Genomic DNA, 18,030 nt, shown 5'->3' with positions numbered 1-18,030 from the left:
GGGCTTTGTAACGGAGACATAAATGGACATAGCAAAATCTCAACTCTCTGTCACTCCACGAGGCCAGACATCTCTATCACTTCACAAGGCCAATGCCCTGCCAATGGTGTGTGCATGCAGAAATCAATCTATTTGGTCTTTTGCCTCCTTTGTTGTTCTGTGCAGTCCTGTTGCTTCTCATTCCCACTAGTCCTGTTTCTGAAGTGGCTTGTTCTTAGCCTGGTTTCTTATAAAAACATCATTTATGGAATTCTGCAGTGTGCACAGTCAGTACTAGTCTCACCCTAACTTTTTACTACTTAATATCATGCAAAATTAATACAGAAAAGAAGTTTAAAAATATACTATGGCTTCCAGTTACTGGAGGACATAGACTCAAGCTAAACAATGCATTAACTTGAGTCACAGGATACCAGATCACTTGAGAGCTCTTTCCACTAATTGGTTTCAGCTTTTGTCTCTTTTTCATTTATCTAGAATCAAAATTATATATCAATCCATAAGAACAGATGCACAAATTAGCAGCAGTTGTTCAGGGATATAAATATAGTACAAGACAAGAGAAGTTAATCCAACCCCATCCAAAACTCTGCCTCTGTTTTACAGCTTCTGTGAGAGGGCTTTAAATAGTTTTACAAAGTTCAGTGCATAACAGAATAAAAAATTGAACTAATGTTTGCTTTTAAGTCATTCTAGTTTAAGGAGGCAGCAAAAAGGTGGGATAATTTTAACAAGAACCTCTTCAAGTGTTACATAAACTCAATGTTCTTAAAACCACTTTGCATGTTAACTGCATGACAAAGCAGTTAATAAACTGACATTTAAGCAAGCTTGTACAAGTAAGTTGTTACAAAAAGGAAAGTTTTGGTCTAAGAAGACTCAATTTTTCTTGTTAAAGTTACTTCAGAATAGAGAAGACTGGAATGGATTAGTTTAATAAACATGCCTTGATTTTTTTTTTCTACCATAAATTTGATATATTTGTTTTTACTATCAGGCCAATCAGCAATAAGACTTTAATCTTAAAGAAATAACAATTTGTTTTTATTACTATTAAAGAAAAAAAAATCCAAATAAATGTAATGAATTATTATGGTGCACTGTAAGCTTCTTTGGGCACCTTCATTATTCTCTCCAAATTACTATTCACAGTATTAAATCATTAGAACATCTAACAGTCCTCAATCCATCACCCTGTGAACTTCATAGACCCTTGTGTAAACTCAGAATAGCAGGGTGTGAATTATACATCACAGGCCCTTCCTAATTGCTTATGGCTCGCTGGTGGCTGCAGATCTGCACTCACCTGGCTGGCTGCACTTTTGAGATGTTATCTTTATTACAACACATGTGTTTATATAGTGCACCCAGCAGGATGCCTTGCAGCCAGTTATTTATCTGTTTTGTTCTTCAGAGGGTACAAGGCTTTCTTACGGCCCTGAAGACACCAGGAGTTCCCAGTAGAGACCAAGATCACAACATATTCCCAGGTCAGAAAGAAAGATCTGCAGACAGCCAAGTACTTAATCAAGCTGGCATGCCAATACTTAACCAAGGCTATTGTGCACATGCACAAAGAGCATGATTTTATACAATATATAAACCTTATTTAGATTAAAAGGTTTCAAGTCTGAACCATCAGAACATACACATTCAAAAGAAAGTGTGATCTTAGGTTGAAATAGCTGCTTTAATATTAATGGCTAAATTTATTGCTCAGCTTTGATGTCAAGTTCAGGTGTAACAGTGGCTGCAAAATAAGCAAATTCCTTTACATGTGGATTTTAGCTTGAATGCCTATCTCCAAAACACACTGATTTTTCTTCTCAAAACCAACAAACTGGCTAAGAAGTGTCAAGTGATTAGTGGCAGTAAGAGCAAAGTAAGCCACCTTCACCCATAGGTGAAACCTATTTCAGCACTTCATTATTGATAACTTGAAAAGAAATTTCTGGGAAATTAAAAAGCCATGATTCACCCCCAGGTGATGTTCCCAGGATCTGGCTCTTGACAGGGAAACAGAAGAGCTCCCATGCAGGTAAAACTCACTGCTGTCATTTGGGGAAAGATGTAGGAAGGCTGATCATTTCCTTCCTACTCACTGTTCTCAGCCTACAGCCTCAACGAGAAGCTATGGCACTTCAATGCTGGGGGCCCCTAAGCCCACATGAAACCCACAGTTCTCCCCCCACACCTGCAAAAAACAACCTTCTTCTTGTAACCTACTTGTAGGCATACGCCTCGAGTGGAGAAAAGGAGGCAGAAGTCTTGCTAAGATTTGATACTGAGAAACAATGAATCACCCCAAGAATACATTTTAGAAGGAGATTGAAGCTCACAGACTGGCTGTGCTGTTGCACTAGGAAGCAACAGATGGATGAAAACCTGCTCTTGGGCAGTTAAATGCTGCTCTTCCTCTTCTTCAAACATAAAACATCAATTTTCACTGTGCTGATCCTCAAAAAGAAGAGGAAATAAGAACTGAGATAGATCACAGTATCACAGTATTATCAAGGTTGGAAGAGACCTCAGAGATCATCAAGTCCAACCCTTTACCACAGAGCTCAAGGCTAGACCATGGCACCAAGTGCCACATCCAATCCTGCCTTGAACTGTCCCAGGGACAGCGACTCCACCACCTCCCTGGGCAGCCCATTCCAGTGTCCAATGACTCTCTCAGTGAAGAACTTTCTCCTCACCTCCAGCCTAAATCTCCCCTGGCGGAGCCTGAGGCTGTAAATACTAAACCCAGATACTGCTCCTGACCTTTCCTGGAAACAAGGCACTCCACAGAAATTAAAGCTATGTACATTTTGGCTGAGACAACAGATATGTGGAATCCTTGAAAATATCCATGGAAGAACTGTCAGAAATGAATATATACCACACTCTAAAATTAAACTAGTTTCTGCTTACCTTCAATAACCTCTTGAAAATGCCTGAAAACAGAACTGGGATGAGCTCCTGAACAAAATCACACCACTGGCCTAACTACCTCCAAAGGAGACCTTCTGTCTGACCCAGGCTTGATAGGATATGCCTCATTATAAACCTGCTTAGCATTTCAAAAGGCACTGCTAGCAAGCCAGAAAAAAATAGCCTCATGCCTATACTCAACAAGAAGAACATACCATTAAGCTGCACTTTGCTTTGGCAAGGTGCAGTGCTAATATGTCCATTTACACCAATATTCCTTGGGAGCTGTGATCACAGCTCAGCTTTGTACTATATATATTGGTAAGCCTTTTAACAGGAAGAAACATTAAGGCAAGATGTCCTGCGTGCAAGGACAGTGAGAGGAGGGAGAAAGAAGATACTTGCTCCACTGAAATGTTCAGAAACTTTATAGAATAAAATTCCATAGAACCTTGCAATTTAAGTATTTAACACATTTCATCAGTAACAAATTAACCACCATAATGCCTGCAAGACAAAGAGGTTAAGCTGAGATGGCTGGTCTGAATATACTGATGGTCAGCTAAAGTGCAACTATCTGGTCATTCTTAACCAGGAGAATGTTTGCAGTTAGAATGCCATCAAATCAGAAAAGTAGCTAACAATATTTGTTTGTTTACAAAGCTGAAAGCAAGTGGACTGCCTCTTCTCCCAGGCAACCAGCAATAGAACAAGGGGACACAGTCTCAAGTTGTGCCAGGGTAGGTATAGGCTGGATATTAGGAAGAAGTTCTTCACAAAGAGAGTGATTGGCATTGGAATGGGCTGCCCAGGGAGGTGGTGGAGGCACCGTCCCCGGGGGGTCTTCAAGAAAAGACTGGATGAGGCACTTAGTGCCATGGTCTAGTTGACTGGTGAGGGCTGGGTGATAGGTTGGACTGGATGATCTTGGAGGTCTCCTCCAACCTGGTTGATTCTATGATTCTATGATTTCTGCAAATGGTTTAGTTTGAGTTGTCAAGACATGAAAAAAACTCTGAGATACGTTAATGTTGAGTACATGATTCATAAGAATTACATGAAGGGGAGAGAAGAGGAAACTGTCACTTTCACTGTGCTTGGATGCTAGCTCTAAAATAAGCTTCTTGAAACAGCTCATCAAAAGAATTTTGATGACAAAGCCAACCTTTATCCTTTCACACAGGACTTCAAACCTCCTTTTATAGCACAGAGATTACTATATTCAGCCAAGCCTGGATAACATTAAAGCCATTATCACTGCAGTGTGATACTATAAATAGCAATACTAATGTACAACATTAAAAATTCTGCCTGGGAAGCATGATAGACAAACAATATTATCTATGTGTATTTTAGGATTTGTCTATCAGACACAATCTCATTCATGATAACGTGAACCAATTTAGTTACATAATTAACCTTCTTGTTTACCCAGATTTACTTGCATAGTCTTGGGAACTCCTTTCCTGATTGCATTTGACAATAGACTTTATATTTAACACACACACACACATATGTGGGAAAGGTCAAATCACACTCTGAGGTTCTGGGTTTGTTGAAGTTAACTCTCATTCAATAAATCTGGACAGGAAATGGTTTCATTCTCCATTAAAAGGTTCTGTTCATTTGCATCATAAGAGAGTGTATTAACTCTAAACCTCTTCATCTTAGTTTCACCATTGCCTTAAATAATCCTGAAACAAATTTTCCTGCCAAATACTGACAGGAAATTTTATTTTTGTAATGGATTAGTTATTTTCTGAACTTTACTTTCCATAACAATAAGCAGGAGACTATGAACTCATTCTCAGGAAGTCCTGATAGTGCTCTAAAAGATTTTCTTTTACCCATTCAGGTCAGAAAGACCACTGTATTTTGCATAAAATAGCATATATGCCCAAACAGAGAGACAGCCCATCCCCTAAGTGTAACATAGTGAGCAATATCATGGCTGAACTGCCCCTTATTAAAAGATCATGGCTGTGTTGCACAGAGCTACTACTGGCACCTGAGAAAGAAGTAATTTCTGCCTAAGTTTCTTAAAAGAAAAACAAAGAAACTATGCACACCACAGAATTGGTCATTTAAAGACTACTCAATTTAAAACAGGAAACCCCCTTTCCACACACAGTAACTTCATATGATTTTAGAATAACATTTTCTGCCAGTAGAGTGGTTTTGGTTTGATTTTAATTAAAATTAGAGGTGGTCCCAAAAGCCCAGAACAAATCATCCCTGCAAATGAAAATATTTAATCTTGTCTGAAACAGAATATAATAAACCACTTCTCCCCCACAAAACGTCAAACCAGGCTGAGTGCAAGAGGCTGTGCTCCTGTGCCTCCTGAGTTCAAAGGGCCAAAGCTAAACCCGGCTGGGAGGGAAACGTTCAGTGTCAGTGAGGCTCAGTATCCTCATGCTGGCTGAGAAATCAGCAAGCAACCTCACTTTGAAGATCCTGTGAAAATGAAGATCTCAAGCTCCAAGTGTGACCATGAAAGTCAAAATTTTATACCTATAGTTAATGAAAATTCTCATCCATTTACAATACACAATATTTGATTAACAATATACTTTTTTAACTGATCTGTGAGAGTGGGAAAAGGGAATCACTGGATACAGCTGCTGAAGGAGGGAAACCTGCACCTCTTTGCTGACACACAGAGCTTTCCACTTCTATGGACTGTGGAGGAAATGCTCCTGCTCATAAATCACCAACAGGAAGCCAAATTCAATAGTTGGGCACAGAACCCTTGCACCAACTTCACATACTTCTCAATTGCCTTGACACAATAACCTTTAGCTCATAAAAACTTGGATCTTATGACATTTTTGAACAGTGACTAAAACAAAACAAAATTGCTAAGTGTTCTCCTCTCAAAAGCCTTCCCTTGAGCATTTCCCCATGAAAAGTAAAGAGCACGCTTGTTTTTATTCAGCCATTTCATTAATCCACATCAAGACACTACCCCCTACCACCAGTGTGTTTCTGTGTGCACATAAATGCTTCTAAATCATTGGCAGTTATTCCCACTAGAGGTGGTTTCAGTGCACCCAGGCAAAAGCAAAGGCTCCATGCAGAACTCCTACTGTGAAATGAGTCATTTGTTCCAAATCATGTTTCCCTTTTTCAATATTCGTACTTAGTTATTCATTTCCCTAAAGTACATGAAGATGAGATGTTCCTACGTTACTTTCCATTTGCTCTCAGTATATATACTGTCTTGTTCCTACTTCTTAGCTCCCTTTTTCATCATCTCAGTGGGCTTTGATTTAAGGCCCAGTAGGAACAAAGCCCATACTTTGAGGAAGATACCCTTTACACTGCTTCTCTTTACAAGATTCTGAGACCTTGGCCTCCCTTCACATGGCAACAGTCATAGAATCATAGAATCAACCAGGTTGGAAGAGACCTCCAAGATCATCCAGTCCAACCTAGCACCCAGCCCTATCCAGTCAACTAGACCATGGCACTGAGTGCCTCATCCAGTCTTTTCCTGAAGACCTCAAGGGATGGTGCCTCCACCACCTCCCTGGGCAGCCCATTCCAATGGGAAATCACTCTCTCTGGGAAGAGAGAGTCAGTACCTGTAAGGGCTTGATTCCTAAGTCATACCATGATGAGCAACACTAAGTTTATTTTTAGGCTGCAGAAGTGTTTATATTATTCAGTAAATATGCAAGGTGAGAAAATTAACTGTGTGTAAGCCTTCTGTTAGCTACTGATCGAGATGGTCTCAGGAACTGATTAGTGTTTACACTCATTGAAGCAAACAGACTTCCCCTTTTATGTTACTTCACAGCCGTAACTGAAAACCATAGTAAACTGTTTTCTCTCTCTGTTCTCTAGGTCATGCAGAATTTTTTTGTTGCACCTTTTGAGATCTCCATGTCTCCACAGCAGCCATTATGTTTGGGCTATTTATTCCGAACATGAACTCTCCATCAGATTCCCCTCTCCCTTTAACATTTTTAATTTGCAAATTCAGTGCATTATTGTTCACTTAGTAGTAGAGTCAGAACTTAAAGTATTGCCCTAAAGAGATAATCATCTTAACTAAGTGTTGACTGTATCAAACAACTTTCAGACCTGCAAATAATGAAGTATGGAAACAGATGTGAAAGACCATATCACCATACTCATAGCATCATAGAATCAACCAGGTTGGAAGAGATCTCCAAGATCATCCAGTCCAACCTAGCAGCCAGCTCCAGCGAATCAACTAGACCATGGCACTAAATGCCTCATCCAGGCTTTTCTTGAACACCTCCAGGGATGGTGACTCCACCACCTCCCTGGCAGCTCATTTCAATGGCAAATCGCTCCCTGTGGCAAGAACTTCCTCCTAACATCCAGCCTAGACCTCTCCCAGCACAACTTGAGACTGTGTCCCCTTCTTTTGTTGTTGGTTGCCTGACAGAAGAGACCAACCCCCACCTGGATACAACCTCCCTTCAGGTAGTTGTAGACAGCAATGAGGTCAGCCCTGAGCCTCCTCTTCTCCAGGCTAAACAACCCCAGCTCCCTCAGCCTCTCCTCATAGGGTTTGTGTTCCAGGCCCCTCACCAGCTTTGTCGCCCTGCTCTGGACATGTTCCAGCACCTCAACATCTCTCTTGAATTGAGGAGCCCAGAACTGGACACAGGACTCAAGGTGTGGCCCTGAGCAGTGCTGAGTACAGGGGAAGAATAACCTCCCTTGTCCTACTGGCCACACTGTTCCTGATGCAGGCCAGGATGCCATTGGCTCTCCTGCCCACCTGGGCACACTGCTGCCTCATGTTCAGGTACTATCTATCAGTACCCCCAGGTCCCTTTCCTCCTGGATGTTCTCCAGCCACTCAGTCCCCAGCCTGTAGCACTGCTTGGGGTTGTTGTGGCCAAAGTGTAGAACCCTGCACTTGGCCTTGCTAAATCTCATCCCATTGGCCTCTGCCCACCCATCCAGCCTGTCCAGGTCCCTCTGCAGAGCTCTCCTACCTTCCAACAGATCAACATCTGCTCCTAGCTTGGTGTCATCTGCAAACTTACTGATGCTGGACTCAATTCCCTTGTCCAGATCATCAATAAAGATATTGAACAGGACTGGGCCCAGCACTGATCCCTGGGGGCACCACTAGTGACTGGCTGCCAACTGGATGTGGCACCATTCACCACCACTCTCTGGGCTCTGCCATCCAGCCAGTTCTTGATCCAGCACAGAGGGAATCTGTCCAAACCATGAGCTGCCAGCTTGGCCAGGAGCTTCTTGTGGCAGACAGTGTCAAAGGCTTTGCTGATGTCCAGGTAGACTACATCCACAGCCTGCCCCACATTCACCAGGTAGGTAACCTGATCATAAAAGGAGATCAGGTTGGTGAGACAGGACCTGCCCTTCCTAAACCTATGCTGGCTGGGCCTGATCCCTTGGCCATCCTGTAGGTGCTTTGTGATGGCACCCAAGATTACCTGTTCCATGACCTTGCCTGGCACTGAGGTCAGGCTCACAGGTCTGTAATTTCCCAGTTCCTCCCTCCAGCCCTTCTTGTGGATGGGCATCACATTGGCAGCTTCCAGTCTTTGGGGACCTCTCCAGTGAGCCAGGACTGTTGATAAATGATGGAGAATGGCTTGGCCATCTCCTCTGCCAGCTCTCTCAGCACCCTAGGATGGATCCCATCCGGTCCCATGGATTTATGAGGATCCAAGTGGCTCAGCAGGTTCCTCACTGCTTCCTCCTGGATTACAGGGGGACTATACTGGTCCCTGACTCCATCTGCCAGCTCAGGAGGGCAGCTGTCCTGGAGACAACCTGCCCCATTCTTGAAAGTTGAGGCAAAGAAAGTGTTAACTACCTCTGCCTTTTCCTCATCTTTTGTTACTGTAATCCCCTCTCCATCTAATAAGGACTGGAGGTTGTCCTTGCCTCTTCTTTTGCCATTAATATATTTATAGAAACATTTTTTATTCTCCTTAACAGCAGTGGCCACCCTAAGTTCTAAATGGGCTTTTGCCCCTCTCATTTTCTTCCTACAAGACCTAGCAACATCCTTGAATTCTTCCTGGGATACCTCCCTTTGTTTCCAAAGGTGATGCACCCTCTTTTTTTTCCTCAGTTCCTTTAAAAGCTCCTTGCCCATCCAGTCTGGCTGCCTCCCTCATTGGCTCATCTTCTGGCACACTGGGATAGCCTATTCCTGCTTCTTCAGGAGTTCTTTCTTGAAGTAGGTCCAACCTTCCTGGACCCCTCTGTTTTTAAGGGCTGTTTCCCAAGGAACTTTCTGAGTTAGTTCCTTAAATAAGCCAAACTCTGCCCTTTGGAAGTCCAGTGTGGAGGTTTTGTCGATGCCCCTCCTGGCTTCATTGTATATTGAAAACTCTATCATTTCACTGGATCCCAGGCAGCCTGCAACCACCACATCCCCCACCAGCCCCTCTCTATTTGTGAGCAGCAGGTCAAGCAGGGCTGCACCCCTGGTAGGCTCACATACAGCTGATACAAGAAGTTGTCCTCCATACACTCTAGGAACCTTCTAGACTGCCTCTTCTCTGCAGTGTTAAAGCCCTAACAGATGTTTGGCAGGTTAAAGTCACCCACAAGAACAAGGGTAGATGATCTTGAGGCAGCCTCCAGCAGCTTAAAGAATAATAAATCAACCTCTTCTTCCTGGTTGGGTGGTCTATAGCAGACTCCAACCAGGCTGTCAGCCTTGTTGGCCTTCCCTTTAATTCTTACCCACAGGGACTCAATCCTTAATCTCTACTTCCAGGACACTCTGAGCATCCCTAGGGCCACTCCTCCACCCCTTCTCCCTTGCCTGTCTCTCCTGAAGCGTCTGTAGCCATTGAATACAGCAGACCAATTGTGTGAGTCATCCCACCACGTTTCTGTGATGGTGACAGCATTGTAGTTTTTTCCCTCTTGTACCAAGGCTTTCAGCTCCTCTTGTTTATTACCCACACTGCATGCATTAGTGCACTGACTAGTCTCATGTCATATCTAACATCAGTGTCAAGCTGACCTTTGAGTACTGGAAAAAAGTAATTTCTCTCTTAAGAAAATTCACAAACAACATCTATAAAAAAAATGTACACAGCTTCTTGAACAAGCTCAGTGTCATTAAAGTAAAAACGGAGACACAAAACTAATCTACTCCAGCACATACCCTGCTGAAGGCACTCTGGATGGTCTCTTCTCATCTTTGTCACCATATGTGTTTTATTTTTCATCACTGAACCATTATTGTCTTTGATGTCTGATACTGGTTTTGTCTTCAGTATTGCTAGTGAATCTTCACATGTTTACTGAGTCATGATCAAAAATATGAAGGCCTGAGCAGAAGTCCATTCAAGTAAGCACAGAGATTTGCCCTGATGTCAGTGAATTTTAGATCAGGCTCTATACTCAGCTGTGAGCCATCTTTCCTACTAAGTCTGCTTGCACATTACCTCTCCCTGCAACCCTCAATGCTAAGGAAATGCCCTTAAAGGATTGAGAATTTCATGTGAATTTCACTGTGTCAACACCTAGAGATTATGAAGGGCACAGTGAATTAGAGATCTACTTTTATTTGTTGATAATCAAGTATCAGAAAATGTAATTCACCAACATATTTAAGAGAGAAGGCTATGCAAGCAGTTTACAGGAAAACCTCTTGACAGAAGCAGAGATGGAGAAAAGAAGAAGGGAAGCTTTCTGTCCCCAGTCTCTGTGAGTCCATAGAGGTGTTTATAGACTCATGGAGCTCTTAAACAGTTCCAAGACTTAGCTCAGAGGAGACAGAAGTGATTACCAAAAAGTCAGGTGCGACAGCAGAGGTAAAATGCACCAAGATTAAGTTAAACTTAGTAGCTGCAGCCTGTAAAGAAATCCAACTAAAGTTCTACTTTAAGACCTCTTCCACTGGGAAGTGGACAGTGGAACCTGGTAATGTTCAGAAATTCATGGAGCTGGACCACCCTAGCAACACAGACTGGGTTTGATTTTGCATGTCAGCTATCAATTTCTTTGGCTCCTTGAGGCAGACCAAGGAGCAACATGTCACTGGGTGATTGACCAAGTGCCAAGGGCTGCCACTAATGGATCCCCTATTTGCAATTTCAGACTGGCAGAGACTACAGCTGGACTGCAGTCCTCAGCTGGGCTCTGCAATTCACTCCATGACAATCTTTAACTTGCAACCCCACCATGGCTTACCAGAAGAGTCTGTGTAACTGCCAAAAAATGACTACACTCAGACACATCACCACACAATCACTGAGACTCATAAGAAAGGAAGGAAAAAAAGATAAGATCTAAAGAAAGAGATCAGTTAAAGTTACTTCTCAAAGGACTGCATCAATCTCACTTGAAACAGACTTTCAAAAGTCAACTGGTGACACTTCAGAGTCTTTACACTTGTTTTGGATTATTTGTTGTGGTCATCTTCATCTCTGGGTATTAAGTGTCAAGCACTGGGAGGCTCCCTCCTCTCCTGCAGCTGGGAGATGAGCTGCTGTTCTTACCTGACATTGTCATGCTTCTGGATGTAGATCTTATGAAACATCATATCTTCCTGCTTGGCATTAATGTCAGCTTTCATCTCCATGGCAACATGTCGAGGAAGTACAGAGAGCAGGAGACGCTCCTGTGGAGTCAGACAGATGAACCAATTAAAACACCTGCTGCCCAGTTAACACACACACTTTGTTCCTTACTGGGGAGAAATGAGTCACCAGTTTGGTGAGAGATGAGTACAACCAAGTGAAATGGTCTTCATAAAGCCAGTAGCTGATCTCCTAACAAGTCATATGCAGTTCTGTCCCAGCCACTTCATAAGAATTTTATTACTTTAGAAAAAGCATTTGGATTTTTCATCCCATCTGCACTGGGCTTATGATTCATAGTTGGTAAACTCTTGCAAATGAAGGAGCCACACACCTCAAAAAGTGCCTGCACATCAGTCTTGGAAGGACTCTGATAAATGATACTGTCTGATCTCCTGCGCACCCTCTCTACACCACCATAAAGTCCTCTTTCACATAACACCAGAGGTCTGATACTCAACACCCCTAGGCAACACTTAAAATTCCTTCATTTCCTATCTTATCATCTAAGCACACTACTCTTAACAGGCCCAATCCTGTTTTTAGCAGCTAAAAAGTCAATAGGAACGCCCCAATAACTCTAGCATGCAAAGTGAGCCCAGCTACACAATGCACTTTGACACTTCTACATTTAAAAGCACTATTTGTGCCCAATTGCATGAAGACCTGCAAACCACCACTCACCTACAAGAGTATTCTCAATAATCACCTCTGTTATCAGCAGCTGTCATCTCTCCACCCTCACCTGACACTCTTATTTACTGAGAATAGCTTCAGTGTGACTTTTATAACAGTATTTTGCAAGTTGTTCCACATACAGTTTTGCATGCTAGGCAAAAATCAGTGACATGATACAATCATGACTTTATGGCAATTTCCCCCCAAATTCACACAGAAGCCTGTCTCTGTTAGTACTCTACATTTGGTGGCAATTTCATGCAGAAGCTACAGAATTTAAATTTGCAGGTAGTATGAGCCCCAGGGATACAGTGGTGTATTTCAGGAATCACACCTGACCAAATCTGCCTATACTTTCATTTTATTCCCACTTCCATCCTTTGCAGTTTGAAAGCAGTTGTTGCTATATCTGAAGAAGGTGTGGAGCATCTCTTATAGGGATCAACTCCACTGTGGTTCAAGCTGCAGGCAGTGCTCTGGAATAGCTGAAGAATCCTAAAAGCTTGTGCCACTCCCACCTTTATTTTACTTTACCTGCAGTGAGCAGAGGGAAGAAAAGAGCCTTCCTTCCTGAAGACAGACACAATGTGGCATAAATGAAGGTCCCTAACCTTATCTAACAGCTCATTAATTCTCAACAACACAGGAACAGTAGGAGTCGAATGTAGTTCTGATTCAGAGAGGTCAGCAGTTCTCTAATCCTACTAATTACTCACGTCACCAAACATCTTGTCCATACTACAGTTAGAGTTAAATCTAATTTCTAGATTTAAGTGAAAGTTTCCCATTTATTTCTCCCTCCAAGGAGAGAGGGGAACTTTGGGAGAACCAGAGGAAGATGAATTCACTGGAAATCTGCTCAGCACGCACTGAGACATTTTATAGTCTGCAGCACTGTCCAGAATTTTTTATTTTCTTCCCCTTCAATGTGTACCTTAAAGAGATTACTTCTTGCCTCCAGTCTCAGAAGAGGCAGCAATAACACAGAAGATGTGCTGGGAGAGATTTCTATCTCCTCTGCTCAAAACTGCAGCAGGCCTGATAAGAAACCCTCTTTTAAAGTACTTTCTCCTTCCCTAGCATACTGCAGGCACTTAAAAAAAGATCATGAATTAGGCATGTGTCAAAAAATCATAGAGTTACAGAATCAACCAGGTTGGAAGAGACCTCCAAAATCATCCAGTCCAACCTATCCTCATGCTTCTCTCACTTGTTGGCATGCTCCTTGAGCGCAAAAGCACAACACAGTTGTATGCTCTCCAGAGTAACTGGTGCATACGCTGTTGTCATTTGCATATCCTCAAATGTGTGAAAACTGCTATTTTGCATGTGATTTTCTACATCCTCTAAATAACTCAGAGCTTAATGGGAGTTTCAGGGGCACCCACAGGTTTGGTATGTTCCCTGTAGGCGCACAAGAACAGAGATTTTTTTTTTTTCACTTGCTTGTTAAACAGGGACACATTCAGGTGACTGAGTATCTCCTACTAGTACTCCAAGAGATTTTCACATGAATTTCTAGGTAACTTTTCCTTGAAAGCCCCCTGCCCTGCACTATTTGGCAGCATAGGCATCTGTCAGAGTAAATCATCACTGTTTTCAAGACACTTGAAATCTCCAGGAGATGACCTAGCACTGCATCTACTGGGGAGTGAAATAGGCTTCTCAGGTAAAATGAAAACATGAAGCACAACGTCCCTTCATGAAGCAACTAATTAGGATGTTGTGCCATGTTATAAAGTTGGATATTTTCTTTATTCTGTTTGTTGGGAGCATCATGATCACTGAAAATAACTAACAGAAAAAGTCTGTAACAAGTGTCTTTGTAAACCACAAACCATGTTAGAAGACTTTCAAAACAACATCTATATGTTCTATTTCAAATGGAGCACAGAAATTAAAGTCTCCACTAGAGTACAATTTTCATTTTGCTATAATGACTAGAAAGTATTGCAGTTCTCACTGTAAAATCACTTATTATGCATCAGTGAGGTGACTGAGGCTGCTGTTTTACAAGTCTAACAAGGCAGCATCCTGACCTGATAAAAAAAGGCAAGAGCAAATTCATATCTAATTCTCACTTCAAAATAATATGCAAGTATAGTTCCACTGAATTATACATTAAACAAATGCATCTCAAGGAGCACCAGTCTCTAGAATTGGCACAGATGAAAAAGTACAATACAGATCTACTCTGCTTACATATGTGCACACAGATATATGCATATGTAGGCACATACATCCATCCCAAAGATGACTCTGTACTACATAGGAATTTTAAGTCATACTCTCCCAAGATAACCTCAAAGCACTACAAATATTTAATGTCTTATGACTATCCATTTGCTCACAGGTTTAACAACACTTCTTTTTCACCACAAGTGAAGTGGTGCAGAGATGAAAAAGAGAAAGATAAAACAACTTTTCAGAGACAAAAGACAAGATGGTAGAAGCAAAACTGTGCATTCCTGATAACCCATTTCTTACTTAAATCCTAAGTATTTGATCACTACAGACTGCAGAGAAAACCTGTGTTTTCACCCAAGAGTATTTTATTCTGGGCAGCTAACAGTGATTCCTGTGATGGCTCTGCCCTAGGTTACCTCAAATAATGAAATCACAGTAAGTTTCTCTTCCTCACTGGACATGTTGGGTACTTACTTCCTTGCTAATTTTGGGTGCTGGTAGATGCTTAATAAAGGAAAAAAAAAACCCCATCCTTTTACTGGAGATAAAATGCTTGCTCCTGTGTGCAGATCTCCAGAAACAAGCAAGCAAGCAACAATAACAGTTTTGGCTTGTGCAGCTGTTTTTCTCTCCACCCCTGTTTGAATACTGACTCTCTCAGACGTGCCTGAGACACCCTTATTTGTGTCTGCTGTCACCTCAAGATTATCTCAATGCATTATGCATAGGAATGCATCTGAACTGAACCTGGAGATCAGTGCTAGTGCAGACTGTAGTCAAAAATAATCCACAGTTACTGCTGGAAGATCTGTATTTCTAAGTGACTGGCCTTGACCCATGTTCTTCTGATGTCCTAGCTTCCTCCTGTATGGTACAGTACTTTCTGGGGAGGAGGAGACAAAAAAGGCATAAAGCCAGGGCATTTGTCAGGGCTTGAACTGCTTTTGATATAGAAGCTTCTAAATCCTTAACAGGACAAGCATTTGGGCCATGCTGCTAAGGCAGTCTCTCAGTGGGGAGGAATAGTTGTAATCAACAAGTAGAATGAGTGACTTCCTTGGCTGAATCCTTTCCTTCCACTTCAAGGTGTGGAAGGAGGAGCTGCTGCTTGTTTCATTTTTCCCAGCCTATGCTCATTATAAAGGAAAAGGGAGCCTTGAGTGTGACTGTTGTTTTCATACATATACTGTAAAAAAGTTCTGCATGTGCACATGTTGTTTCACAGTATGGGATGAGCAGCAAGTATGTCAGCCAGGAGTACCTCAGGAAACGCTGCCAAAAGACAAATCCATAAATGCAGATGGTCTGAGATATGAGGGAGAATTAAGCTGCATTGCCTCAGAGATGCAAAGATACTCCAGCTGATTCTTTCTCTTGATCTCTTCCCCAAACTCATAATCAAGCTCTGAGATATCTCCCAAGGGAAGAGTGGAAGCCCCATTTTGTGATTCATTTCAAACTGGACAGACCACTATGAGATGTACTGCAAGGGAGAGATGTGTGTCAGCAAGGAAAAGTCAAGCTTTCCCCAAAAGTCCTTTGGACATGCGACTCGTTGCAGGAGAACCCATACGCTCTGCACCCTTGGCAACCAGGTTGTATGCTGGCAGCAGCAAGTCTTTTTGTAAGAAGAAGCACTGAAGCTGGTGATGAATCTCACTTTTCGAACAAATATAATTCACTTGAGGTCTACAAGGTATACAGAGGTGTGCAAGCAGGTAGGGACCTTTGTGAAAGGCAAGAGGAGGACTCTCTTTGGAGGCATCAAGGAACAGTATGTTCTGTGGATTAGTTTTTACCTTTCACTACGAAATCTGCCTCAGAGATAGATGTTGGCAGTGGTGCTGCTGACAAATACACCATCCTTTGACCTTACAACGAGGGTCGATCTGAAGCCTGTGTGTTGCATTTGCATTCAAAACAGAGCTGCAATGATGAGTGCAAATAAACACAGAACGTCTGCACACTGTGTGACTCTAATTCACAGAGCACAGACCACAGGATTTGATGTTTGCAGAGAAGTCCATCAGGGCATTGAAGAAGAAATGCTCCCCTTGGCTCTCTTTGCTTCAACAGTTTAAATTTTTATTTCCCACTGTTGCTCTTACCTGCTGCTGGTTTTCCCTCTGAGAATGTAGCCTGGCTTGTATGCATTCCCTGGTCTCCTGGAAAGCCTGTCTTTGGGACACCTCTGCTGGGTAGTGGGTACACACGCCTACAATGTTTGTACAGGAGAAGATGAGAACATTGGAGACCAGCTGCAACAAAAGAAAAAAAAGAAAAAAAAGAAAAGAAAAATCCTGGGTTACACTTTGGAAATCTGCCACAAGCAACAAAGTACCAGCCTGAACTCAGCCCCTGCCACAACTCCTTAATCCAAGCCATGATTAAATCTCAGTCTCTTAATTCCAACGTCTTTTACCTCTTTAAGTCATTAAAATATAAAACTTCCATATACAGCCTCACATATATGTTCCTAGCACTGTGTATTATTACTTCACTAGCAAGAAACACAGTTCCATTGGTAGTTCTGTAATCTTGTTTTATGGTAATACAGTGTCTTGGAACTACTGTGACGAAAAAAAATCTATTTAAAATTGCATCACTGCTTTATCAGCTAAAACTCATGCAGACAGATCTGACAGAGGGGCACCAACATTCCCATGTTTCTGTACCTACATATCTGGCTTTAAAACACATCAGAGCCATCATATCATTCTTTGAAAGAGTGCTTAAAACACTGAAGGGAAAATGTTGGTATTCATAATGCTTAAGAGCAATTGAATTTTTGTTTAGATCTACTTCCAACTCAACATTTTATGCCATTAGATTAAAAAAAAAATATGGTCTCTACATTTCTGTGAACATGACTACAGAAAGAGTTGTTAAGACTGAAACATATTTGAACTGGGCAACATGAAGGAAAAGATCTATCACTCTTTTGATTTCACATAGGTTATGTTTTGAAAAGAAGCTGTCAGGTAACGTTTGCCAAAAACCATTCATAGAATCATAGAATCAACCAGGTTGGAGCAGACCTCCAAGATCATCCAGACCAACCTAGCACCCAGCCCTAGCCAGTCAACTAGACCATGGCACTAAGTGCCTCATCCAGGCTCTTCTTGAATACCTCCAGGGACAGTGACTCCACCACCTCCCTGGGCAGCCCATTCCAATGCCAATCACTCTCTCTGACAACAACTTCCTCCTAACATCCAGCCTGTACTTCTCCTGGCACAACTTGAGACTGTGTCCCCTTCTTTTGTTGTTGGTTGCCTGGGAGAAGAGACCAACCCTCACCAAGCTACAGCCTCCCTTCAGGTAGTTGTAGAGAGCAATAAGGTCCACCCTGAGCATCCTCTTCTCCAGGCTAAACAACCCCAGCTCCCTCAGCCTCTCCTCATAGGGTTTGTGTTCCAGGCCTCTCACCAGCCTTGTTGCCCTTCTCTGGGCACATTCCAGCACCTCAAACATCTCTCTTGAATTGAGGGGCCCAGAACTGGACACAGGACTCAAGGTGTGGCCTGACCAGTGCTGAGTACAGGGGCAGAATAACCTCCCTTGTCCTACTGGCCACACTGTTCCTGATGCAGGCCAGGATGCCATTGGCTCTCCTGCCCACCTGGGCACACTGCTGGCTCATCTTCAGGTACTATGTACCAGTATCCACAGGTCCCTTTCTTCC

General features: G+C 42.4%; 1 protein-coding gene across 2 annotated transcripts in view; it reads right to left on the bottom strand.

Annotated features, from left to right (window-relative positions):
• The window catches only part of ADCY5 (adenylate cyclase 5), a 240,927-nt gene that overhangs the window by 86,665 nt on the left and 136,232 nt on the right, over positions 1 to 18,030 (bottom strand). For both annotated transcript variants that reach the window (XM_064157052.1, XM_064157042.1), the window contains 2 exons: positions 16,454 to 16,603; positions 11,400 to 11,521 (listed from right to left, as the gene is read on the bottom strand). In XM_064157052.1, coding sequence (XP_064013122.1) covers positions 11,400 to 11,521; positions 16,454 to 16,603 — 272 coding nt within the window. The remainder of the gene's footprint in view (positions 1 to 11,399; positions 11,522 to 16,453; positions 16,604 to 18,030) is intronic.

This window comes from Pogoniulus pusillus, chromosome 2 (genome assembly GCF_015220805.1).
Source record: "Pogoniulus pusillus isolate bPogPus1 chromosome 2, bPogPus1.pri, whole genome shotgun sequence".
NCBI lineage: Eukaryota > Metazoa > Chordata > Aves > Piciformes > Lybiidae > Pogoniulus > Pogoniulus pusillus.
The sequence above is the reverse complement of the archived record's forward strand: the minus strand, read 5'-3'. Positions and strand labels throughout refer to the sequence as shown.